This window comes from Cyprinus carpio, chromosome B24 (genome assembly GCF_018340385.1).
Source record: "Cyprinus carpio isolate SPL01 chromosome B24, ASM1834038v1, whole genome shotgun sequence".
Classification (NCBI taxonomy): Eukaryota; Metazoa; Chordata; class Actinopteri; order Cypriniformes; family Cyprinidae; genus Cyprinus; species Cyprinus carpio.
Genome location: NC_056620.1, coordinates 13,909,311 through 13,936,396, shown reverse-complemented (window position 1 = coordinate 13,936,396; position 27,086 = coordinate 13,909,311). Strand labels below are relative to the sequence as shown.

Sequence of the window (27,086 nt, the reverse complement as noted above, 5' to 3'; positions counted from 1 at the left end):
TTCTCACAGAAATTGCAAACAATTTCACAAACAACTAAATTCGAAAAATCTAATGAATTCAAGTCTATTGAAAAAAAAAATTATATAACTTTCCTTCCCTTTTTAGTTTTCTATGAAGTTTTCTCTCTCTCTCTCTCTCTCTTTCTCTCATATTTTTTTCTGGTGTCTTACATTTCATTATATATATAGGTTTCAGTACAGTAGGAGGAAGTAGTAAAGGAAACTAATGAAAAGTGGTATTAGTACAGTAGGAAACATAGGAAGTAGTTCAGGAAACCAATAGGAAGTAACATTAGTATAGTAAGAAGTACTATTGGAATAGTTACTAGTAAATTTTAGTTTAAGTTTACTATTAAATATGATGAACTAGTGAGATTAAAAAAAGTAGTCATGAAAATAGCAGTCATTTAAAATTATATATACATTTTAATAATTTCCTTTTTTGTTTTTAAGAAATACATAGGCCTGCTAAAACACTTTGCCATAGTTTTCCATGCTGAAATAACCGTTCAGGTGGGAGGTCTTGTAGTGCCTTTCACCACTGTCCGTGTCTGTAATGGTATGATGTTTGCCAGAATGGTCGGTTAAATGAATGAACCCGGTGGCTCTGAGAGACACATGCGGGGGTCCTCACGGTGAGGTTTTCCCGCACAACACGGCACAGCTGCGCCTGCGGGACTGTCGCTTCAATAGACGGGGGTCAATGCAAGCCCTGCGGGGACGAGCGCATACCAAACCAGAGAGAACAGAGAGGCAGCGGGAGGGGGAGGGGCTCCTTATCCAGCGCACGAAACTTTGCGAACGTTTAGGTTTCGCGGGAACATAACGCAAAGTTCTCGTCACGAACGTTCCACTCAAGCTATAAAGCCCATTTCTGCAGGCGAGACAAGCGTGAACTGCGCTGAGATTTGGGAAGGAATCTTTATTGTTCAGATCCCTCCTATTTTTGGGAAGTGGGAGGACCCGAGAAGTTCCTCGCAAAAGGGAGAATTGTTCCAGGACTCAGTCATCCAAAAACGTCCTTTCAGTGCAAGAACTTGGGGAGCCGAAGAAAATGTCGGTGCTGCTGCAGCAGTAGTGAATTACTGAAGCAGTAACGTAACGTTAGCGGTTTGCGGGGAAAAGAAGGAGAGGGATTGCAGTTTCCTTGGATTAAACAGAGAGAAACATTGGAAAAATTCGCCTGACGAAAAACTAGTGGATTCAACTCCAAACTTCTGCACGTTTTTGGTAGGTCTCTCTCTCCTCCCCCCAAAACATCTCTTGTTTTTAGGAACCCCACCATGCTATTCTAACAGCTTACTCCAGTTTCCTTCACTTTTCATAGTATTTCCTAACGTTACATTTTTGCACTTATGCGAATACTCACCCTGTAGAAATGATCGCGTGTTGTTAATCTCAGAAAGATGCCTTTTTATATTTTTTGTTTTTATGAAAAGATGCGGGTGTTAGCTAACTGGCTATTTTGTTTCGACGTTCTCTTATCAGATTGCTGTAATAGATTCCCGACTCTTCGAGGTTACGTTTGTTGTTTTTTATTCTTTAAAAAAAAATTATTTGTCGGATTTGTGACGGTATTTTAATAAAAGACGGATAAATGCGCTTTGGCTGCGGCTGTGATGTTCATTTGTCCCCTAATGCTAATCATAGGCGAAAATTAAAATACGTCTGCATTTATGAGATTTATAAGGTTTGTGTCAACGTATCATTGTTAGATTGTTAACAAATGTGTTATGAAGTCTCTAAGAAGAATACATGAAAACTTTTGCATAGTTTTACAGGCCTCATTCAGCTGTAGTAGCTGACATCACTGTGCTCAACACAATTTTACACTTGAATAAATCTTGTATATTTATATATTTTGTCATTCTATTAACACTCTGACTTATTTATTTATTTATTTATTTTATTTATTTATTTATTTTATTTATTTATTTATTTTTAGTTTTTTTTATGTTGATAAAACGCATTGGTCAAATGTTGATTATTGTTTGTCATTAGGAAATTGTGCCCAAAATGTTTGTAAACAATTACAAAGAAGTGTTGTAGCAGTTATATAAAAATATTTTCTTTATTGGTATCTAGTTTCACTTCATTGGGTCTAAAATAGAAGTTTTTATAGATACTACCAACACATTTTCTTCTTAATCAGTTATCATTTTGTCTGTTAGACAACGCTAACTGTTAGGAAAAAAATACATGTGTGACTATTTAGATTGCAAAACAACATAATATGATGGATAATAAATACATGGCAATTAATGAATATAACAATAATAATAATAAACAAAATATTCAAAGTGCATATTGTTTTATTGTTGTAGTCTAACGATTTAGTTATTATAAAAAATATCAGTATAAGTCATGAAAATTATACTCTTGATCTGTAAGATGTTATTTGCTTAGAAAGCCTTGCTGTATTGTGGAGACAAAACCAAACCTAGTTGATAAACCCCTAAAGATTTGATTTCTGACATTTTATTTGCAAAAAAAAAAAAAAAAAAAGCATACAGTCCTGCATGCTTATTATAGAGTTATGACAGGACAATACTGTTACAAAGCTGCTAATGTAGTTTATCAGGGCCCCAAAAGTTCAGCACCCAGGTGCAGCATTGTTTTCGAAAAAGAAAGAAAACAGGCCAACTGAGAGGAATGCTGGCTGACCTTGCGTTTGTCTCAAACTAGTTGATAGATTCTTGCGAGCCAGATCGCCCTACTCGAATGCCAAGAATTCAATTTGAGGAAAAACTGTGGTAGCTGGTTTTTGCTCAAGATGATTGGTGGTCGGGTGGATCAAAGTTGTTCCATAATTGATTCCAGTCTGATTATCTTGTTGGCTTTCATAGTGCTCTGACCTTATTTGGTTATAATGCTGGGAAGGCCTATTAGCTATGCACAGATGGATGCACAGATTTCAGATGACATGCCCTCACTGCTCCGCATTCTTTCAGTGTAACAGGTATCCCATAGCTGAGCCAGAGAGGCCCGTCTGGGGATTTGGAAAGGTTGATAAAGGCATATAGATGGGAGGGACAAGGCTGATCGGGTATCAGCGTGGTAGAGATGTCTTTAAGCGCTCTTGTTTTCATAGAAAAATAGGCGACGAGGTTGTAGGCGTCAGCATTATGAACTCATTTCTAGTGTGTGTGACCAAATGAGAGCTGATTAGTTTTGTTGGATGTGGAGGTTTTTTGTTGCCGCAGAGGTTTTTGGACCAGCTTATTGTTTTCTTAAAGGGTGTAACTTTTCTGTTAATTTGCAAAAGAAGGCTGTGTAATAAAAAACTCTTCCAGGCTGGCTTTCATGTCTGTTTCAGCGGGTATGTTCATGCAGTCATAACAGCCTGGAGGCAACAATCTGCGGGTTTGTGTGTGCGTGCGGGTAAAAGATGCTCTCCAATCAGGATTATCTTCTCATAGTGGAATGCACGGCGTGTCAGTCTGCTATTTCCAAATGTGCTCTGAATTATCCAAAGCTCAAAAATATGGCAGCTGTCAAGAGGCAATTTTTAGCCCGCAGTGAAGAATAACCGTCTCTAAAGTATAAAGTCGCTGTTGGAGCCACACCTGGTCGAGGTAATTTAGTTTCAGAGCTTTCTCCGTTTCTTTAGGCACATGATAACACCTGGATGTCCAGGTGGCTGGTTGACTTTCTCATGTTTGGTTCCTCTTGTTTTCTTGGAAAACCCTAATTGTTAAAGGGATAGTTTACCCATATGAAAATTTGCTAAAAGTTGACTCACCCTCAGCCCATCCAGAATGAGTTTGTTACTTTATTGGAACAAATTTTGAAGAAATTTAGCTTTGCATTGCTTGATCACCAGTGGGTCCTCTGCAGTGAATGGGTGCTGTCAGAATGAAAGTTCAAACAGCTGATGAAAACATCACAATAATCCACAAGTAATCCACACAACTCCAGTCCATCAGTTAAAAACTTGTGAAGTGAAAAGTTTCATGTTTGTAAGAAACAAAGCTATTAATGGCCAAAAATATCCCATGAAGTCCATATAATACAGTCCATATAACCCATAAAAAATTCTTCCCCTGTTGTCCTCTCACATCAAGATCCACCTACATATTTGTTTAGAACTGTTTTTACTTGTAAATGGTGCTTGATCTGTGCATATTTCTCTCCTGATTCAGTCAAGACAATTTTTCACTGCGGAAATTAATATGGATAGAGGTTTGAAATTAAAACACTTAATGATAAATTTATTACACACATACAGCTTTTTGTTTTACAAGACATATCTCAATGGACTGGATTTGTGTGAATTACTTGTAGGTTATTGTGGTGTTTTTATCACCTGTTTGAACTCTCATAATGACGGCACCCATTCACTGCAGAGTGTCCATTGTTGATCTAATGATGTAATTAAATATTTTTCCAAATCAGTTTTGATGAAGTAACAAACTCATCTTGGATGGCCTGAGGGTGAGTGTATTTTTAAATGAGCTGTTCATTTAAGAGAAATATGTGTAATTACTCTAAAACTTGTGAAATACTCGGTAATGTGTTACCTTGTCACTTCACTAGTCGTTGTGAAGACTGTATTATGTTTGACCCGAGTTGTCTCTGACATCAGGGAAATGCACAAACATAGCGGGACGTTGCTATTTGTGTCAGTGTGTCTGTTGCAAGGCGGTGAGATCATTGATAAACTCCAGACCCTGGTAAGTAAGCAGCGACTGTTTGCAGACAAACAGCTCAGTGTGTAAAACTGATATTTGTACAAAGATTAAGGATCGTTTGACAAGCACAGAGTAATGGAGACATTCTCACAAGACCATTCACACTCTCTCGATTACTCGTCTTTAGAGAGCTATAGCTCACTGTCAGAGTCACACACATGCTCTGGAACTGTTCTGCAAACACCTAATCCATTAGTTGTCTTCATTGTCTGTCCAGGATAGATTATATGCCACTTTCATGTTCTGATTTTTCTCTCTCAAACATAAGGTTTTAAAAGAGCTTTTTAAATTCCTAATGATTTTTGATTTGCAATATAAACTACTTTTCAAAATTTTGGTATCTGTAAGATTTGTTAATGTTTCTTGTTCTCACCAAAGCTGCATTTGTTTTATCCTATTAATAGAATAAAAGAGGTATATTTATCTGTGATGCAAAGCTGATTTTCCAGCGTCATTACTCCAGTCTTCAGTGTCACACAATCCTTCAGAAATCATTCTAATATGCTGATTTGCTGCTCAAGAAACAGTTCTCATCATTACCAGCATCAAAGAGAGTTGCGCTGCTCCATATTTTTGTAGAAATCACAATCTCTTTTGTTCTGAGATTTTTTTTTTTGGTAACATTACAAATGTGTTATATGTCACTTTTGTACCATGCTGAATAAAAGTATTAATTTCTTTCAAAAACAGAAATCGTACTCACCCCAAACTTTTAAACGATGATGTATAAACACCTGTCCTTCAGCACAGCAGTTTTGTTTTGTGATGAAATATGCAGGATGTTTTCTTCATCTTTATGCCTTTTGGACACCATGGTATGTTCAAAAGCCAAAGGCTACTGTATTGTTTTGCAGTTTATGGTTTGTTTATCATGTGGTTGGTGTTGCATTTGTCTGCAAACTGTGTGGTCATGGATGGTGCAGGTGTTTACAGTTGACAAGGGCTTCCTCTGCCAAAGCCAGACCTTTGGCTTTGAAAGACCATTGACATTCATCATACTAAGCCTGTTTTTAAAAGACGTTTTAGACACTTTTCAGCTTTAAATGTCCTATTTAGTTTCCTTTTAGACTGTTTTGTATCAGTTCTGTTTACAGCCATTCACTCAGCCAACAGAGCATTTTTACACAAGTCTGTTATAAACCGTTTTATGATGTTTTATTTTTATTATATATTTTTATTCCCCACCCATTTTTGCTTGTTTTTTCTGATCTTTGGAACTGGACTCTCGCTGGCGAGCACGCAGGCAGTCTAAGCTCACTGAGTTCCTGTTGAATAATGTGGAGAAATTGCTTTAGGTTTCTAATTGGTTCAATACACTATGCTGGAAAAGCTGCCAGAGCAGCAGGGGCCCCTCTGTCCTTCCCTCTCTCCGCTCATCTGCACAGCTATAAGATCTGTATGGTTTTACAAGAAAATATGTTCAGTATTCATTTCTGTTCTTTATTTTGTAATGAACTTCACAATGGCTGCATGTGTTTGAGAGTGTTGTAACATTTGTCCTCCATCACAATTTGAAAAGTGTTTAATTCTGTTAGATTCTTTTATTATGTTGTAGTTTGAACCGCATTCAAGCAGTTGATTCTAAAAGTGATTATTTATTTGAATTAGAACAGGTCTTGGGTCTAGAATGCAAATGAGTGTTCAACACACACATCTCACATCTTGTTAAAAATAACTGTTTTTGGGCCAATGGCTCATTTTCTCTTTGTCAGATGTGTGTGAAGTGATCTAAGCTCATTGAACCCATTTACTGATTGACAATATTTTCCTACTAAGCATCACCAAGGCAGTTTTGTAATGGATTTTTGGTGAACTGAACCTCTTATAATACCTGCCTTGGTGGAGAGCAGCACAAAAACAGAGTCAGTCTAATCCTAACTGACAGTTCCCATCGTCTGGCCAAACGGAGGTATGCAGTCATGTGACCATCCTGCTCAAAGTAGCCGAACTCAATAATTAGCGTGTGCTAGTTAATGCTGCCTTGTTATATGAATTATGCAAATATCGGGGTGCTTAATTGATCAGAGCCCTTGGACTTGGCTCAGTCTTATGCTCGTTAATCCATTGAGTGGGTCTCATTATTGTATTTTTTGGGCAGGGGTGGATGTTGCTCATTAATAGACTGAAGGGTACCGTGATGGCGGGGGTATTGGCCTTGTTAGTGGTGCTTTTGATGTTTAATTTTCCGGCATGGGAACGACTGATGTCTTTGCGTTGAATTGTGGGAGTCTAGGCAGACCTGGAAAAGATTCTGCTTTGCTTACACCTGCTAATCTGTTCTGAGAGCCTTGAGAACGTTCCAGAGGATTAAGTGATGGTGAAGAGCCCTGAAGGTGAAGTCATGGATGTGGCAGCAGGTGAACTATGCACAGAGTTTAGGCTGGGTGATGTATTGAATATTCATGATGATTTTGCTCTGGATACAATGAAGCAATTTTTTAAATCGTACATTCATTTAAGTGGCCTTTTTATTTGGTCTAAAGACTATGTTGTTAGATTAGTTTCACAATTTTTCTGTCTTAGTCTCTTACTACATAATTTTGTAGTTGCGCCACTGATTTAAACTTCAGGTCGTTTTGAAGTTTGATTTGTGAATAAGTTCAAATGATTCAGTAAGTCAGTTAAAAAGTAAATTATTTGTTTACATCATCAATCAGAAATGTTCACTGAAGATTCTGTACTGCATTTGTTTACAGGGCTTTACCAAAAAAAAAAAAAAACCTATAGTTAAATATTACTGTTTTTGATGTATTTTTAGATTAACACAAAAATGAAAATTTATGTATTAATTTATCTGTTTGGAGTTAGTAATTTATTTACTTATTTTTGGAAAGAAATTAATACTTTTATTCAGCATGGTTCGAAAGTGACATATAACAAACACATTTGTAATGTAAAAAAAAAATCTCAGAAAAAAATGACTGTGATTTCTACAAAAAGCTCTCCATGATGTTGGTAATGATGAGAATTTCTTGAGCAGCAAATCAGCATATTAGAATGATTTCTGAAGGATCATGTGACACTAGACTGGAGTGATGTCTGTTGAAAATTCAGCTTCACCATCACAGAAATAATTACATTTTAAAATATAATTAAGTAGAAAAGTTATTTTAAATTGTAATAGTATTGAGTTTTGATCAAATAAATGCAGCCTTGGTAAGTGACTTCATTCAGAAACATACAAACAAACAAAAACCTTTTGTACTTTTATCGGTGGAAGTTTGGTCAAAATTGTGGTTCCTCTGATTGCAGACAAATATATTTTCAGCCATTACAGAGCATAAATATTGAGATATTCTGTTTACAGAACATTAAAGTGTGGTGTTAATCGATAAGGAGGCCAAAATTTCAGTAAAACTCCCCCTCTGATCTGTACATTCTCCATTTTTGACTTCTTCAGCCAAATGGCCAGCAAACTTCAACCATCCACCATCTCAGTCTCCCCCCTCTTCGGTCAATCACCAGTTGACATCCACTCTCTAATTTGGATCCCTAAAGCTCAGATCCCCCCCTACACCCACCCCCACATCCACTAACCACTTTTGGCTCTCCAACTCCCCCAGCCCAAAACTGCAACCCTCACTTGTCCATTGAGCTGCCCCCATCAGCTCTTCCTCTGGCCCTTCTGAGAAACATCTCTCCTTTCACAGAGGGCCGTAGGGTTATTGTCCGTGCGCCGGCTCACTGCTTTACAATGACTCTCCACTCTATTAAGGTGCGTTCTGCCTGTTACCGTCGCCCGGAGCAACGGGCCTCCCGCATGGCAGATATGCGCTGTGGCATTGTGGGCCATGGGCCCGCACGGGCAGTTGAACCCAGCACTCCTCACACTTGACACCGCATGTGTTTATCTAAAGGGGGGGTATTGTGATGTTTGGAGAATCGAGGATGGGTCGGGGGGGTCTGAAGGACATAAAAAGGTGAAGGGAGAGGGGTGATAAATATTCAGAAGGAGCTAAACTCCACCTCCTCCCCTTGCCTCCTCGTTACTCTTCTCCTTCCTTTGTTCTGTGAGCAGATGGAATGTGAACGGTACGAGGGAGGCCCACAGGCGGCCGAGAGCGGTTTTATCCAATTAGTAGGGTTGTCAAAATGAATTTCACACAGGCTGGAGGACAATAGTGACCAGAGTGGCCCTAGAAGAAAGGGCTCCATTTAGTGACAAAGGGGCATTATGAAGTCACTTCAGTATTATGCTTTTTGTCTCTCTCTCTTTCTCTGTTTCTCTTATAAACAGAGTCTAAACGCACATGCCTTTGTACAGCCCTTATCCAGATACTCAGATCAATTCCATCTCTGCTCTCTAAAGGGGTCACATACTTATACCGCAGCACGTTTTTCACTTGTAGTATCGTTTGACTCCCCCTGCTTATGCATCGGTGGTGAAGAAGGGAAAAAATGGCAGCGCTATGAATTATTTCCTGTTACAGTTGTGACTTGATATGAATGTGAAGTGTTTGTCTCAGAGGCGATGACATGAGCTGGATTGCACATGTGTGTCTGAGTGAAGCATGTGTGTTCAAGGGGATAAATTCTGACGCCTGAGACAGGTGGCTTGACAGCCAAGGAGACGCTATTGTCGCCTTTTCCAAACCTATAGGGCAGCTGTCCTGTTCCTGTTGACAGCACAGCTTTATTGGCTCCATAGAGCTTGATAGTCTGAGTAGATGCTGTAGTTTATTGGATACAAACGTGTTGCCTGATTTTCAGAATCCAGTGGGATTGATGAGGCTCATCAATAATAATGGTTTCAGGTTTTTTGACAGAGCTGTCATTTGCAATTAAATCAGTACTACACTATATGTATGTTTTTATGCCTCACAAACGTAAAGGTTTGGTAGTTTGTGATGTATTGAAGGTGGTTGTTGTTACAAACTCTGCTAATTTGAATATTTGGTCAAGGTACAGTTAGCTAGCTGGTTAACATGAGATTTGGTTGGAAACTGTGGGAATTATGTTCATAGTCATCACTTAATTCTTAATTATTTAAGAAATCGTGATTTTTAAAATATTACATACTAATATAAAATGTTTATTTATTTATTTAGGCTAAGTATTTTTAGATAAATCATTGACAGTGCAAATTACAAATCTGAACTGTTCTCAACCCGTCTAGAAGAAAACAAATTATTTATTGAGTTCTACCAATGTTTTGCAACAGTTTTTGTTCACTGAAAGTTTGTTGAAATGCATTTTTAATGTTTCACTTAACAGCACCTGACAATTGATTTAAATATGTGGTCATGGCAAAGTAATATAACTAGCTAACTTGGATGAGATTTCTTTTTTTATTATATTTTATTTATAATTTACTTTTATATATTTATATATGAATTTTCTATATTATTATTATTATTATTATTATTATTATTTATTTATTTTATTTTATTTTTTGGTAGTGAAAATATTGTAAGGGCTGTTTCTAATCTGAACTTTGTTCTTGACCAGTACAGCAGGAAAAAAAAAAAAGATTTCTACCAGTGTTTTGCCAGGTTTTTGTCCATTGGAGATTGTAGTAAACACACTGATTGACACCCATGTACACAACTGCACCAGACTGTACTTCCACCCCATCACTGGCTGTGGTCAAAACACAACTGAAACAATCATCTACACATACAGTAGTAATGGTTGTAGTTGTAGAATTAACAGCAATGTCACCAGTTGTAGTGTTACTGTTCTAAGTAATTGCAATCAGTTTCAGACATGGTGGTAAATCATTCATTTTAGCAGTAATATTAAAAAGAGCAGTGGCATGAGCCAATTATTGAGCTGATTAAAGCTGATGACTTACAGAGCTTTAACTAAGCATGGAGATCTTGATAAAGTGTTCACTTAAAGTGGTAGAAACTAGTTGCTTGTCAAGTTCAGTGTTTTCTTGGGTCAGTATGATCTTAGCTACAGAGTGAGGTCCCCCGATGTGCCTGGAATCAGCGTCATGTCGTTTCCACTTCAGAGACAAGAAACAAACAAGCTAATGTTGTAGCAGACAGCCGAATCCATCAGCATTTTAACACATATGGTAATTAAAATGATGAGTCCAACATTTCCAAATCAGTCAGGCTAAATAACATCTCTCTGCAGCATTATGCAGACAGCATAACTTGTTTATTTCTGGTGTTGGAAATGGGAAAAACATTTGTTTAGGGCCAACCCCAAAGTCTGTAAATGGCACACATTCTATTCCGTCAGCAGAGTTTGGCTAATAGCTAATGGCTATGTACCTACCAGCTCCAGAAAAACAACTCCAGATCCCAAGACGCAGACTTCATTTATTTTTGCAGGGTTTTTTCTACAGTTGTGTCGTGTGGTTCCCTCCCATGTTTGAGCTCTCAATCTTTCTGTGAGGCTTCATTAATCATTACTTACAATTGATGGGAAGAGAGTTGTGTGTGTTTGTGTGTGTGAGAGAGAGAGCGAGAGATTTGCAGTCTGGGAGCAATGGACCACCCTCCTCCTCCTGACGGGAAGTTGTTAGTTTAACCTGACAGGAAAGAATTCGGGAAACTTGGCAGTAAGAGTCGAGGGAGAGAAACGCTCCCTTTCCTGCATTAACTGTTAATACACTAACCATTACTCTTTTTCTCCTGCTTGCTCTTTCTCCCTTGGTTTGCGTTCTTTGTAAGGATCACATTACACTACTCAATATTTCCAGAAAATACAAATGATATCACCCCCACCCCATTGTCCTTTGTGTGCAGGTCTTTTACTTTTGAACCCGCCTGTATCGGTTACACCTGAGTGAGGGGGCTCAGATTTCCCCCTCTTCTTATCCGGGCACCCGTCTCAACAGTTCGACCCTCTGAATGTGGGTTCAAGTGGGATGTGTGTTTCAGCATGTGTTCTGTGACTTTGTAAGGAAAGATTGTTTCACGAGTAGCAGAACACCCTTTTTGCGCCCTTAAAATGGACCATGGGATAGAAAAGCTACTTGGGGCGTCATTAATAAAATGTAATGTTTTTGAAAGAAGTCTTATTAATAGTGATCAAGGCTGCTTTTATTTGATCAAAAATATAGTAAAACTATTGTGTAATATTATTATAATTTTAAATAACTGTCTTCTGTTTAAATATATATTTTTTCTAAATTATTTATTCCTGCAGTGACAAAGCTGCCATTACTTCAGTCTTCATTGTCACATGATCCTCCAGAAATCAGTCTAATGTGCTGATTTGGTGCTTAAGAAACATTATTTATTCATCAGCATTGAAAACAGTGTTTAGTTTTTCAGGGTATCATGAATAGAAAGTTCAAAAGAACAGCATTTTTTTTTTTAAATATAGGCTAAACCTTTTGTAACATTATAGGCTAAATGTCATTATTTTCACTTATGATCAATTTAATGTGTCCATACTCAATAAAGTAATTTTTTTTTTTAAGTAAAAAAGTGCTTAAGGGCTCCTGACTTGTAAATGAATTTCACCCTAAATTTGGTCTCTTGTCTTGTTTTTGGCAACTGTGTGTGACTCAGGTTGTGGGTTGTTTGTGTTAGTTCATTTCTATTCTCACCACATGTGCAATGTAATGTCACATGAACTACGTTTTCAGCTGATAACCTCTCTTTTTCTCACTCTCTCTCACAGGGGTAGTGTATGGAAGATGTCTGGGATATTGGATTGGATACCCTGGGAAAGAAAGCGGAAGATTCGAGTGCTGTGTGCCCTGGGTGCACTACTGTGCTGCCTGCAGGATAGTGCAGGTGTTAGAGGTGGGTTTCTGATGTCTTGGTTCTTCTCCATCCGTTACAAGACCTATTCCCACCAAAACATCGTAAAGTTGGCTTCATTTGAGTTAGAACAAGCTGCGTTCAGATCCAGCACCTTTTATAGCCATTTGTTTTGGATAACTGATATATTTATTCACCATTATTATGTCCCAATTTCTCTCCTAGATGACGTCCCAGTCTTCACCGAGGAACCTCTCTCTGTGGTACAGAAACTGGGGGGCAGCGTGACCCTGCACTGCAGCGCCCTGCCCAACCATGTCAACATCAGCTGGCGTCTGAACGGCAGAGAGCTGCCAACTGGGGGCGACGAAGAGCTGGGAGTGCTGGTGCGGCCCGGTTCGCTCTACATCTCCTCCCTTACTAACCTCACCGTGGGCAGATACCAGTGTGTGGCCACCATTAGCGTCGGGTCCTGCGCTAGCGTGCCGGCCAATGTTACTGCAGCTAGTGAGTACACACACTTACATTTGTTGTATACATATTTAAACACAGTGTTGTGAACTTTTCTGTGCTAAATTCAAAGGGCTCTGTAGTGTGTGGTTATGTGCCAGCTGTACTGCCAGTGTGCGTGTTTACCCTAAGTTAGTCAGTGTTGGAGCACGGGAAGGGGTGTGTAATGTGACCCACCATAATGCCTGTGCGTGTGTGTACGGGTGAACCACGGGCCCCATTAGTGAAGGGCCTCCTCCCTGTTCTCCACTGCTTCCCTCTTTTCATATACAGAGACGGAACGGAACGAGACGGAAAGACAGAAAAAGAAACTGTGTGTGAATTTTGTGAGAGTTTCTGCATATTCTACCGTTTAAAAGTTTGGGGTTGTTGTAATTTGTAATAACATGTGACCCTGGAGCACAAAACCAGTCATAAGTAGCATGGCCATATTTGTAGCAATAGCAAAAAAATACATCGTATGGGTCAAAATTATAAAAAAAAATTTTATGCCAAAAATAAGTAGGATATTAAGTAAAGATCCTGTTCCATGAAGATATTTTGTAAATTTCCTACCGTAAATATATCACAACTTAATTTTTGATCAGTAATATGCTTTGCTAAGAGCTCTACTGAAAGTTATTCTATTTTGTATTTTTCTCATTTATTACAGTGCTTTCATTACGAATCATATTATTAGCATAATAATTTAAGTCTAAATGTCTTAGTATTTGGTTTGTCTCCCTTTTACTTTAAAGTGTTAGTTAATCCAAAAATGATCATTCGGTCATTAATTACTTACTCACCCTTATGTCGTTCCAAACCTGTAAGACCTTCGTTCATCTTCTGAACACAAATTAAGATATTTTTGATTAAATCCGAGAGCTTTCTGACCCTGCATATAGACAGCAACGCAACTACCACATTCAAGGCCTAGAAAGGTAGTAAGCACATTGCTAAAATAGTTGATCTTTCTTAGTCTTTTTTTTTTTTTTTTAGACGTGAGGGTAATTAATGACAGAATTGTCATTTTTGGGTGAACTATTCCTTTAATTGCAGCAGCACTCAAGCTGAACTCCACAAGTTTGTGTAAAACCTGATGATCATGTTCCCCATGATAATGATCCATTGTAAGAGCATCTTTAGCTTCAATGGAAACCAGAGCAACTGACTGTCTGTACAAAATTTGTTTAATTTGTGGTCTATAAAAATGGGGTCTATTTATTACATCATAATAAATGTCAAAATCCTAAAACGTTCAGTTTTTTACAACTGTATGTGAATATATGGCACATACGAAATTCTAAAGAACTGTGTGCATGCATGCGGGTTTGTGTGATAGTGTGAGCAGTGTAGGTTTGGCGGGACTAGTCGAGGCAGGATCTTCTGTCAAGATGAGACGCGACATGAGAATCTTGACACCCCCCACACCCCCCCCCCCGTTTCCCGCTCTCAGACTCTGCTCATGGCATTTAATGGTGCATTGGATTTCAGTCCTCTCAAAGCACATTTGTTTTCTTCTGACTTTCAGCCTCCCTTATTTAACTTTGACTCTCGTACGTTTGCGAGATGTAATTGATAAGGACTATGAATTAGAAGTTGAGGGCTAGGGGCGCGCAGATGCAAGCTCTTAGCCGGGGCCCCCGTCTCTGTCGATCCCACGTCAGCCCCTCGCTGTAATTTAATAAAGACCTCCTCCCTAAGTCAGCCAGGGGTTGGACGGTTCCTCGGGGAGGGCGCTGCGTGTGATCGCGAGCTTGTAGTTGTCTCACGTCTCCATATTTCAAAGCTCTGCCCATTTGTTTTTGCTCTTTGAAAGAGCTTGGCTCTCCCTGGTATCCGTCTCTGTAGGAATCTTGTCTGAAGAGTCTCCCACCGGGGAGGCCGTTGCCTGCCTGAGCATTATTTCAAACTCTCCTCTTAAATTCCTCCACAGACAAGCAAGCCTCCCGTGTCCTTCCAGCCAAGAAACATTCCTTCAGCACTCTCTCTCTCCCTTTTCTTCCCTCTCTCGCGCACAAAACACACACCTCTTCACATATGTTTTTAATACATGGCGTAACTAATTCTCAATAAACTCTTGGGTGAACTTGTTTTTCTTTGTCGTCTTTTAGGGCTACACGTAGTCTGGCCAGCGATATTCCACACAATAGTTACTGCATCATCTCAGTATGAGTTTTAAACATCATACAAACATGAGCACTCATACACACACAGGCTCAGCGGCCCCAGACATAAAAATGATGAATGCTAAGTAACTGTGCAGCATGTATGAAAGCATTGCCAAGTGGAGTTGGAAACGTGTCTGATCTATTTTATAAATACTATTAATCCTGAATGGCTCCCAGCATTCCCTGCTCTCCAGGCCTACAGGAGACTTAGAATGTACAGGATGCACGCAAACAAATCACACATTCACCCTTTACCTCCTCACATGCACTCACAAACATATTAGAAGCATAAACATTTGCTTCACAGTTTTTCCTTGTAGTCTGCCACTGTTCTTTCATTTATTCTTTCGTTCTTTCGCCGTAGAACAGTTTAAATGCAGTCCATATGACTGGTATGCAATGTTCCAATTCTTTTGATGTTAAATGATGGCTTTGTGTGAGGAAGAGATTGAAATTGAGTAGCCTAATTATACGCTGACAGCCTTTCTCTAGCCTCAGTCCAAATCCTCACCCAAAGTCATTTTATGGCTTTGCTAGATTTGAAGTATGAGTTGTTTTGATTTTTGGAGTCATTATAAATAAATAGTTTCATGTTTAATTACACAGGGTTGGATTTTTAATTGTTTTTAAAAGAAGTTTCATATGCTCACCAAGGCTGCATTTATTTCATCAAGAAAACAGTAATATTGTGAAATATTATAATTTAAAATAACGGTTTTGTTTTGATATTTTACAATTTATTCCTGTGTTGGCAAAGCTGAATTTTTCAGCATTATTACTCCAGTCTTTAGTGACACATGATTCTTCAGAAATCATTCTAATACGATGGTTTGGTGCACATAAACAATGTTGGAAAAAGTTGTGCTGCTTAATATTTGTGTGGAAACTAGGATTCTAGGATGAATAGAAAGATAAAAAGAACATCATTTTTTTTACAGTAGAAATCTTTTGTAACCTTTTGTGAGTTATAAAAGTTTTTAATCTAACGTTTGATCAGTTGAAAGTGACCTTGCTAAAAAAAAAAACATACTGCCTTCAGACTTTTAGAAATTTGTGTGTATGACTTTTATTTTCCCGTTTTGCACACCTGAGGACGGGGAGGAATGTTTTGAGGAGAGGGTGGTGAAGGCGGAGTCAGTCAGAGGAGGGGTTAAAGGTGTGCACTGAGGAATTTAGGAGAGGTTTGGGGTGGTGGGGGGTGCTAGCAGGGGTGGGCTGTAAAAAGACCCTGATTGATTTAGCAAATGGATCGTTTTCCCCCCAAAACAGTCTCCACCCTGCTCTCAGCCTCATATCCTGGAAATCTCATCTCCCAAGAAATGATTTCAAAAAGCAATTTCACTTCAAAAACCAAGCGATGATTACTTTCAGAGTACAGATGCAGCTGGTGTCAAAGAGTTTATCAGATGCTGATTATTTAAGTACTCATCTCATCCATCATTGTATGTGTTTGGTTCCAGGAATACTTAACAAAGAGCTTTTTTTAATCTTTACCTCACAGATCTTTTGGCTCTGTTGTACATAACTTCGAGACGTATCGGACGCCAAGGAATATAACTAAACTCTGGAGAACAATGGAACGATTGGATATGTGAGAGGAGTAATGAACAGTTGGGGAGATATTTGATTAAGTTCGGGGTTTTTTCAGGACAGCGCTGTGCAATTTTCCCTGTTTGCCTTTGGAAAATATTCCCTTCACAGAATGACACACAGACTCACTAAGACAGAGTTATTCCATTTTAACGCAATCCAAACTGCTTTTCCTCCCTTGAAACTCAAGAGATGGCTGACCTTTAGCCTTTGACCTCATTTTAGCCTGGGCTGACTTGAGCTTAAAGAAGCTAGACTTTCTGTCTCTGTTTTTCAGAGCTATTGGGTGTCTGCCCATTTGATATCCCAGTAAAAGTCCTAAGCATATGCACTCTAAAGCTTCTCAGTTTCCTGAATTGAATACAAAGAGGCTTTCAACTTCGAAATGCTCAAAACCGACACTTGGACTTTTGAGATTTCTTTTGCTTTTCTTGGTTTAGTGTATATGCTATATGGTTGAAAAACAAATCATTCTTGTGTGTTTGCGTGCAGAACTGCGTGATTTTGAGCCAGATGACCAGCAGGAGATTGAGGTGGATGAAGGGAACACAGCAGTGATCGAGTGCCATCTGCCTGAGAGTCAGCCCAAAGCTCAGGTCCGCTACAGTGTCAAACAGGAGTGGCTGGAGTCGTCTAAAGGTACATTTTAATATATATATATATATATATATATATATATATATATATATATATATATATATATATATATATATATATATATATATATATATATTTTTTTTTTTTTTTTTTTGGCTTAATATAATTGTTCGCCATTTTGCTCAACATACACCAGTTGTTCTTAATCAAGGGGCCTGAGACCTACCAGTGAGCCTACTACATCCCTAATCCTACTTAATACTTAAAAAATTAACAGCTACTTTACTATTAATAAGCAGCAAATTAGGAGTTTATTGAGGCAAAAGTCATAGTTAATGGTTTGTTAATAGCAAGAATTAGACCTTAAAATAATATGTGACAGATCTTTTAATATATTGTCACTGCTAGTTTCTGTAAAGGAGTCAAAAAGGTTGAGAAGCACTGCTCTGTTTAAGTACATGATTTCATTCTGAAATGTCAGATTACAAGGTACAACACAGCGTAAATGTTCACTTTCTTATCTTTGCCAAAAGAGGTGCTATAATCGCTATTAATGTTGTCAGTCTTCTTTTACAATGTTTTTTCAACTACTGAAGACAATGTTGTTAAGCAAATTAGTTACATTTTTCATGTTTCTTGCTAGCTACCTTAGTTATAACACATCCAGTTTAATGGTTACACTTTATTTTAAGGTGTCCTTGTTACAGTGTAATTATACATTTAAGTGCTGAGTAATATGAATTAACTACATGTACTTACTATATGGTTCGGGTTAGGATTGGGGTTTGGGTTTAGTTTAGGGTTACTTGGATGTAATTATGCATAGTTTATTGTTATTATAATAGTAAGTACATGTAACATGCATAACAAGGACACCTTAAAATAAAGTGTAACTGCATAGACATTTGTCTGTAACTCTGTAGCATACTCTGTATTAATTATATTATCCGCTTCACATTTATGGCTAAAATGAAAGCTTTGTTTTACCTGAGCCATTAGTAGGACTGTTAAAATCCACATAATATGAATTTAAATACGATTTGCTTCAGTTATTTCTGCCATTTTTGAAATGAAGACTAGGTGATTCTGGTATTTGGGTGTTTGACAGCTCTTGTCTTGTTGAGAGTCATCAAGTCTTTGTGTGTTGTCTAGTCTTGTCCACTCAACAAAGCGCTGACTGTTAGCATCTATGTTGCAGTTACTCTTGCTGTTCATATACTTACTAAAGTCATAGTGAAGATCATAGGTTAGATTGAAGAAATGTTGCAGATTCTTAAACTAGATTCTGTGTTTATACTAGCCAAATCTGTCCTTAAGATGCCAATCATTGGTTCTCTGATTGTGTCCAAGGGAATTACTTGATCATGCCATCAGGAAACCTTCAGATAGCCAATGCTACACGGGATGATGAGGGTCCCTACAAATGTGCTGCTTACAACCCTGTCACCCAGGAAGTAAAAACCTCCAGCTCTACCGATCGTCTTAGAATACGACGTAAGTGGATACCAGAAAACACACACACAAAAACACATTTTTGTTGATATAAAATTGAGTAAAACGTTTCATCCCGTCTAGGTTCGACATCTGAGGCTGCACGTATCATCTATCCACCTGCATCTCGGTCCATTATGGTGAATAAAGGCCAGCGGCTTGTGCTTGAGTGTGTGGCCAGCGGCATTCCCACTCCACAGGTCACATGGGCTAAGGATGGTCTGGACTTGCGAAATCATAACAACACCCGCTTCTTGCTTAGCAACTTGTTGATTGATGCTGTAAGCGAGAGCGACTCGGGCACGTACGTGTGTCACGCTGATAATGGCATCGGCTCTGCGAGTTCTGCTAGAGTGCTGTACGACGTGCAGGTGTTTGGTGAGTATGATTGCTAGAGAGGCACACTATGGGGCTGCAGGAACCATATGTTAACACTTTACAATACACTATTAATTAATGCATTAGTTATCATGACGACACAATACTTTTACAGCATTTCTTAATCTAAATTAATATTAATTTATACATGCATTAATAGTTTTTATCATCAAGTTGAATTGTAATATTATTAGTATTATCAGTATTTTTGTGATGACAAAGTTGAATTTCCAGCACCCATTACTCCAGTCTTCAGTGACACATGGTCCTTCAGAAATCATTCTGATATGCTGATTTGATGTTTAATAAACATGAGACAAGATGAATAGCATTTATTGGAAATACAAATCTGTTGTATTATAAATGTCTTTACTGTCGCTTTTGATAAATGTTATGCATCCTAACACAAGTATTAATTTCTTACTAGAAAAAAAATCTTTTGACCCCAAGCTTTTGAATGGTATTATGTGTTATATCTATGCTTCATATTTATACATTAAACTACAAAAAAAAAAAAAAAAAATTGAACCGATACCCAATATATTAACTGACATGAAGTGGGGTATAAAAAGCTGGAACCAGGGCAGTGGTGGAACATTTTATGTGTGTAATGGCACAATTTCAATTTCCAGTAATTTAATGCTGATTTAAAGTAATAAATAAAATATTTGATAATAAGCATCCAAATGAACCCACAGTACAATTACTGAACAGAAAGAGCGAGTTTGTGAGTGTGTAGGACTGAGTTTCTGAGACATTGATGAGGTTGTTTTTGTGGGCTCGTCTCACGGCAGCTGTGATTAATTAAGCCGCTCTTGCTGCTGCTTTAATGAGCTCGAGCTGATTCACTAGCAGCCAACCATCAAGTTTTGGAAGAGGGTGAGAGAAACCAGTCTATCCCAGACTCCTCTGCGGCAGCATGCCATCACAAACAGCACTCATGCTTTGTGCTGTTAAACCATCAGCATGCTTGTTGGTTTATGCCATTCAGCATTTGTTCTGATGTTTTGACATACACCTGTCTGAAACGCTCTTCTTTTGTCTTTCAGAGCCTCCCCAGGTGCGTGTGGAGCTGCAGCAGAAAGATGTTGTATGGGGCGACACGGTGCGTTTCAGCTGTCAGGTGAGGGGCAAGCCCGCGCCCACTGTGGTGTGGCTCCACAACGCTCAGCCCCTGAGCCCGTCACCACGGCATCGGATGTCCTCACAGGTGCTGCGTGTGCTCAGTGTTGGCCCGCAGGACGATGGCATGTACCAGTGCATGGCAGAGAACGGTGTGGGCAGCTCACAGGCAGCCACAAGACTCCTTACTGTCCCAACAGGTATAATACGTCATTAAAAAAATTATAAGGTTTAAACTATTTAATTATTAAAATATTATTATTTTACTGACCATTTATTTATACTACTACTACTAATACTGCAAATAAAAATAATGATTGTTAATTATTAATAAAAAAGGTATAAATAAAACCTAATAGTATAATAACAATTATTGCTTTGTTTATTAATTTTATCATTATTATTATTTTTACTGCTGTTAGTAGTTGTTGTAGTAGTATTTTTTTATTTTATTATTAAAAGTTAATAAAAATGTATGAAATAATAAAATGAATATTATTATTACATATTACGTTTTATTATTTATTATATTTATTTATTTTTTATTTTTAATATTAGACAAGGCAAGTTTATTTATATAGCACATTTCTTACACTATGGTAATTAAAAGTGCTTTACATAGAAGGAACTAAAACAGTTAAGAACACATAAAATTAGCAGTTTTATTAAATTTTATTTTTTTTTAATTAAAATAGAATAAAAATAGTTCACAATTTGTAAAAAATAAAATGTGTAATAAAAATTGTATTTAGTGTAGTATAATAATAAGAAGAATTAATATTATTATCATTTACATTTTATTTTATTGACATTTTTTTAGTAGTATTATCATTAGTTTTATAATTTTTTTTACTTTTAATTATTTTGCAAATTGCAAAGTATGATTTATTCACTTAATTAGAAAGTAATATTAATACAATTCAAATTAAGTTGCATTAAATTAATTGTATTCAAAGTAATTAAATTAATATTTTTTTATATTTTATAATTTATAAATGTATTTACTTTAATAATTTATAGCCCATTATATAATACATATACTTGTAGTGTATTTACTGATTTATAATAGTGTTTTCTACATTTAAAAAAATGTTCTGCTTTGCCGTCTCTGGTTTCAGTGCCCTCACGGTCAGGTAAGCTGCCCTTGATTCGACCGCTGAGCCCAGATAAGGTGTTGCGGGAGCAGCCACCCTTGAAGCCTGTGGCCACCAGTGCTTTGCTGCCTTTTGACTGCTCTGAGATCAGAGTCTCCCCCGCTGAAGCGCCAGTCATCCTGAGTCAGCCACGCACGGGAAAGGCCGACTACTACGAACTTACCTGGAAACCCCGTCATGATGGAGGAGCCCCTGTGCTGGAGTATGTCGTCAAGTACAGAAAGGTACAACACTGCTCAGTTCATTCTTGCAGTGTGATCTGCTTTGTTTCACTCCACACTATGTTTGTCATGTGATTCATTGTGTGTACTTTTCTCTCTCACAGGCTGGAGAATCTCCCGGAGAGTGGACCACTAACACCATTTCAGGCTCCCAGCACAAGCTTACACTGACCAAACTGCAGCCCACCAGCCTCTATGAAGTGGAGATGGCAGCTAAGAACTGCGCTGGACTTGGGCAGCCTGCGATGATGACTTTCAGAACAGGCAAATGTATGCAGCCATATCGCTATTTCAAGATTACACTTCTGCATTAACATTTGAAAACGTTTTTTGTTTTTTTTAAATTGCTAAATCAACTCGCATCTCTTAAAGGCATACATTTTTATAATGACCAATATTTCCTGCATATTGCTTGACTACTCTACAAATAACTAAATAAATTTGTAACAAATACTGGTTTGGAAATTTAAAGTCATTTATGCCTGAGACAACTTTTTGGGACATCAGTCAATTATACACTTTAGTGGTATAAAAAAGTATTTCACTGCAGAATTTGCTTTTCAGAATCATGTAAGAGTTGGGCAGACAATGACACTTTTTTCTTTCTTTATTTCTTTTAAATATCTGTTAAAAAAAAAAAGAAGTAAGTAGTGAAATAAAATGTCTCTTTAATGTTGGTCTGCAGGGCGAAGAGGAGGACCCATAGGTCCCCAGAAAACACCAGTGGTGCCACCTCGTCTCTTGCGTGAGTATACTATTACCTGTGATATAACAGCTGCTGTAATGTACTGTGAAACTGTAATATTAAATACAGCGACATTTAAATATATATATATATATATATATATATAGATCAATGCTATTCTTATTATTAATTATGCTAACATGACTGTTCTCTTGATTTCTTTCAATCATAAATGAAGGATGAGATTACAGTAAGTGTGTTGTGTTGGTGTTTGTGAATGTACAGTGTGCATGCATACACACTCTCCCTACAAGTATTTGTTGTTTCATTGACAATCTTTTTTTTTTTGTCTTTCCAGCTCCAGAAGCTCCAGACAAACCCACTGTCTCCATGGCCACAGAGACCTCAGCCTATGTGACGTGGATCCCTCGTGGGAACCGCGGATTCCCCATCCAGTCGTTCCGCGTGCAGTACAAGAAATTGAGGAAAGGCAGTGGAGAGTGGGAGGTGGCTGTGGAGAACATCCCGCCCTCTCGCCTCTCAGTCGAAATAACAGGCCTGGAGAAAGGTGAGATTTACGTCAGTGAATAAGATGATCAGTTGATATGTTTTCAGTGGTTGATGCAGATAGCGGTAACTTTGATTATCACTTATGATGAAAGAAGCAATTTTTAGTTTATTCATTAAAAAAAAATTAAAATGTTAATAAATCAATCGAGTTAAAAAATATGAAATAAAATATAAAAGTATATATAAAAAAAACAAATACAAAAAAATATATTTAATAATGCTTAATGTCGTTAAATAAAAAATAGATTGAGTTAAAGAAATTCCATTGGACACATGAGAAGTTGACCTTGTATGTTTTTCTTTCCATTGCATTTGCAGGAACATCATACAAGTTCAGAGTTTTGGCTGTTAATGTGTTGGGAGCAAGTCCACCAAGCGCTCCCTCTAAAGCCTACACAGTGGTGGGCAGTGGTCCACCAAACCGACGTCCCATTGATGGACCCTACATCACCTACAATGAAGCCATCAATGAGACCACAATCATCCTGAAGTGGACGGTAAGCAGTTTCTTCACTAAACACTTTTCCATGGTCAAATTCAAGAAATGTGAGCTGTTTGTTGTCACAATGGCATTGTCAGACCTTGAACTTAATATTTCTGTTCTTTCTACAGTACACACCTGTCAATAACACTCCCATTTATGGCTTCTACATCTTCTACCGACCCACCGATAGCGACAATGACAGTGACTACAAAAAAGACGTAGTGGAAGGTAAATGTACTTCCTTTATTCTTATATTTTCTACTACATATTAAAGAAGTATAAAATGTAATTGTGTGATGCTCTTTTAGGTGACCGATATTGGCATTCCATCACTGACCTACAGCCTGAGACGGCTTACGACATTAAAATGCAGTGTTTCAACGAAGGAGGCGAGAGTGAGTTCGGAAATGTCGTCATCATGGAAACTAAAGGTTTGTCCTTTCTTCTCAATCACATTGCGAACTGCACCTCAGCCAATTTCTAGAGCAAACATCTCTTCTGACAACACAGATCTTAAGTGTGAACATCTGTGTGTACTTACAGCTCGCCCTCACCAGAGGACCACACCTCCAGAGACGGCGTCGTCCAGGCCCGACCATCTAGGAAACCCTGTTCCCCGGCCTGGAGATCTGCCTTACCTCATTGTGGGCGTTGTTCTCGGAGCGTTTGTTTTCATCATTGTGGCCTTCATCCCAATCTGTCTGTGGAGAGTTTGGGCCAAACAAAGTAAGTGCCCTTTTAGAAACATGAAAACTTCATTAAGAATCCAAAGATAAGATAGAAGGACACTCATGAACCATGAATTTTGTATTTATCTTATTTCAGAACAAACTTTAGATATGCGCTTTCCAACATTGGCAGCTACAGTTTCTCCATGCCAGTACACCATGGTACCTCTGCAAGGATTGGCTCTTGGTCGACCCTGTCCTGTAGTCCCCCACCTGACCCCTGCCCACACCATCTACTCTCCAAAAGGAGAATACATTCCCAATGGGAAACACACTACACAGCACCTTCCTGGATGCCAGGTAATTTTGGCACTTTGAATGGTGCTTAATAGGGGTTGGCGATATGATCAAAATCTTATATCAGTATGTATCATGATATAGTTATTTTGCTTCAAATAAGGTCTTTGATATCAAAATATTTAATACCATAGAAGTAAGATAATCAAATGTTTAAAAACACTGCATATTCTTCACTGTGTAAATTAAATATATATTTCTTCTTATTAAAATGTCAAAAGTGATTGTCAAAAGAAGTGAGAGATTATTTCTTTTGTTGTTTGATTAATGACAGACAGTGGGAATATTAGACTGCTGTCACTTTAAGAGCTGCCCAGATCCAATATACTGTTACATGTTTTCTTTTTCAGCTGTTTGCATTCACTTAACACTCCTGCACTCTATGAGCACCGTCTTCATGTGTGAATGCTCAGAAACCGTCTCTCAGACAGCGCATTGCATTGCATTGATGTTCAAACTCTTGTCTCTCTTGTAGGAGGATGCTGGCTATGAGGTGGAGCGTGATGCATTGTTGCCTCAGAAACTTCCCAATCCACAACCACATATCCACAATTACTGTAATGGGTAAGAATTCTGATACTGTTTCATTTTATTATAAAACACCCACTTTTAAAGTGCCCTGTATATTATGTGTAATTATATGTTCATCATTTAATATTGTTCATGTCACTTTATGGAAGTAAAATGGGTTGCAAATGGTGACTGTTATACTGAGACATTTACGTTTGTTAGGGAAACAACTATAATTTGAGCTTTTTCTTGTTCTTAGGGTGCCTGGCTGTCCTGAAGAGGGTTGCTTTGTGCCTGATGATTCCCACTTTCAGATCCTTAGTTTATCAGGTCCTACACAGCCATCTCAGAGTCCTGACTCCATGCAGGCTGATCACTCTCTCACTGAAGCAGTTCACATGGAAAGGGAACTCACTGCCGGTGCGTTCAGTTACTTCATGTATTACAATAAAGGTCAAAAGTACCTGCAAGAATCAAATTTAGCTTTTGAAAAAAAAAAATGAATATTTGATTATTTTGTAAATGATTAAATATTTGATTATTTTGTAAAAGTTGCCTCAATGCAATATTTTTTTTCCCCACAGACTTGTCCCTGTTAACAACAGTTGATGCAGGCATAACCCGGTTGCTCCAAGATGCTGAGCAACAGGAAGTGGAAGCAACTCAAAACATGAAACAGCTTGAGGAACAAGGGACACACAATCTAAAAGATGGATGAAACCGTAGAAAATAAGCAAGAAAAAAGAAAAAATATTTATTTTTGTATAACAAATGCTATATTTATATATTTATGTATTTGTATATAATACAGTTTTTTATAATGTGTATATATAGGTTGTTTATATCAAATGTAATACATATTTTGGTATGTTTGTCTGTTACCACCAGGACTTTTTAGAAGCATGCTGTTTAAATGATTCTCATGTGAGATACGAACAACCTGACACCTCAACACCATACATACAGTATCAGTAATAAGCTCCAGATTTTCCACTGGCAAGCATCTGTTGATGTTCGAAGTACAGCTAGTGGGAAAGATAATGCTTTTAGGGCATTATGATTATGATCCATTCATTATGAATGTTGTAACATGCAGTGCTTGGGGACGATTGACTGTTTAAAAACACTTTGCATCAAAAATATTTGTAGGAAATGTACGCCTTATGTGCATACATATTCTGTGCACAGTATGTTGTATCCACATACATTTAGTGGCTTTTTGGCATGTAGACTTTACTGTGAGGTTTAAATACTTCGATACACACAACAAATAAACATTTTAAGAACCTTTTGATTGTAACTTGTTCCAGGTGTGTCCTCAGTCTTAAATAAGGTATTTTGAGTGGTGTGCATCTTGTCAGTGTTTTACAGCTTTGTACATACGTTACTAAGATTTATCTATTTTCATCATTAACAAAAATGTTAACAAATATATGCAAAGTATATGCATTCTGTGTGTAGTGATAGTGACTACAAAAAAAGAGACCATCTATTGTAGGTATTTATTTTGTTTCAGTTGCCTGGATGCGAGACATTCTTAAAATTAACATGCCTACCTACAATATGCTGATTTTTATATTTTAAACTGGTTTGATGTAGTCTGCTTGTATAGTTGTACTTTTACTTTTGGAGACCTGCAGTTCTCCTGCATCAGTATTAGCTTCTTCCCACTGTTATAAACATGAAACATGAAGGAAATGATCAATCTCCAACATATTCTAGACGTGTAGCTGCATGGTTACATGGATTGAGCACTATTGCCTGTAAATAAAGCAAAAGAAATCGTATTTTCTGTTGTCATTTTCGTATTTTATGTTTGTACTTTCAGTAACTTAACACATTTGATGACATGCAGTTTGAGCATGATTGGTTTCAATGCATATTTTTTTTCCATTATTTTTAAGTCGTAATTGGAAAAGTGCTAGTTTGCAGTTTTGACTTCCAATAAACTTACCTGAGCCACTTTTTTTTTTTTCTTTTAACCAGCTAGTCTCAAAGTCATGATCCTATTAAAGTCACAGAAGTAGAATAACTAGCAGAATAATCACTGCTGTAGTTCATATTAATTAAATGGCTTAAGTGGTTTAAGTGTCCAGGGCCCTAGATTTTTATTTTTTGTAAAAAGAGCTTACCTAAGTAATAAAGTTGAACAACAAATTTTTTGAAAGGTACTGACATCTGGTGGATTTAACATGCAAAAACAAGCAATCTGAGAGGAAAAAAAGTACCTTATGCCCTCCG

General features: G+C 37.7%; 1 protein-coding gene across 1 annotated transcript; it reads left to right on the top strand.

Annotated features, from left to right (window-relative positions):
• The first annotated feature begins 807 nt into the window (after positions 1–807).
• LOC109108575 (brother of CDO) lies at positions 808–26,632 on the top strand. The gene is made up of 19 exons (XM_042751758.1): positions 808–1,230; positions 12,276–12,400; positions 12,584–12,865; positions 17,101–17,247; positions 18,556–18,699; positions 18,781–19,074; positions 20,124–20,396; positions 21,315–21,574; positions 21,676–21,841; positions 22,257–22,316; positions 22,615–22,824; positions 23,145–23,323; positions 23,439–23,538; positions 23,619–23,741; positions 23,854–24,036; positions 24,136–24,338; positions 24,811–24,899; positions 25,105–25,265; positions 25,430–26,632. The coding sequence occupies exons 2-19, from the start codon at positions 12,292–12,294 to the stop codon at positions 25,561–25,563; spliced, it is 3,117 nt and encodes a 1,038-aa protein (XP_042607692.1). The 5' UTR covers positions 808–1,230; positions 12,276–12,291; the 3' UTR covers positions 25,564–26,632.
• The last annotated feature ends 454 nt before the right edge of the window (positions 26,633–27,086 follow it).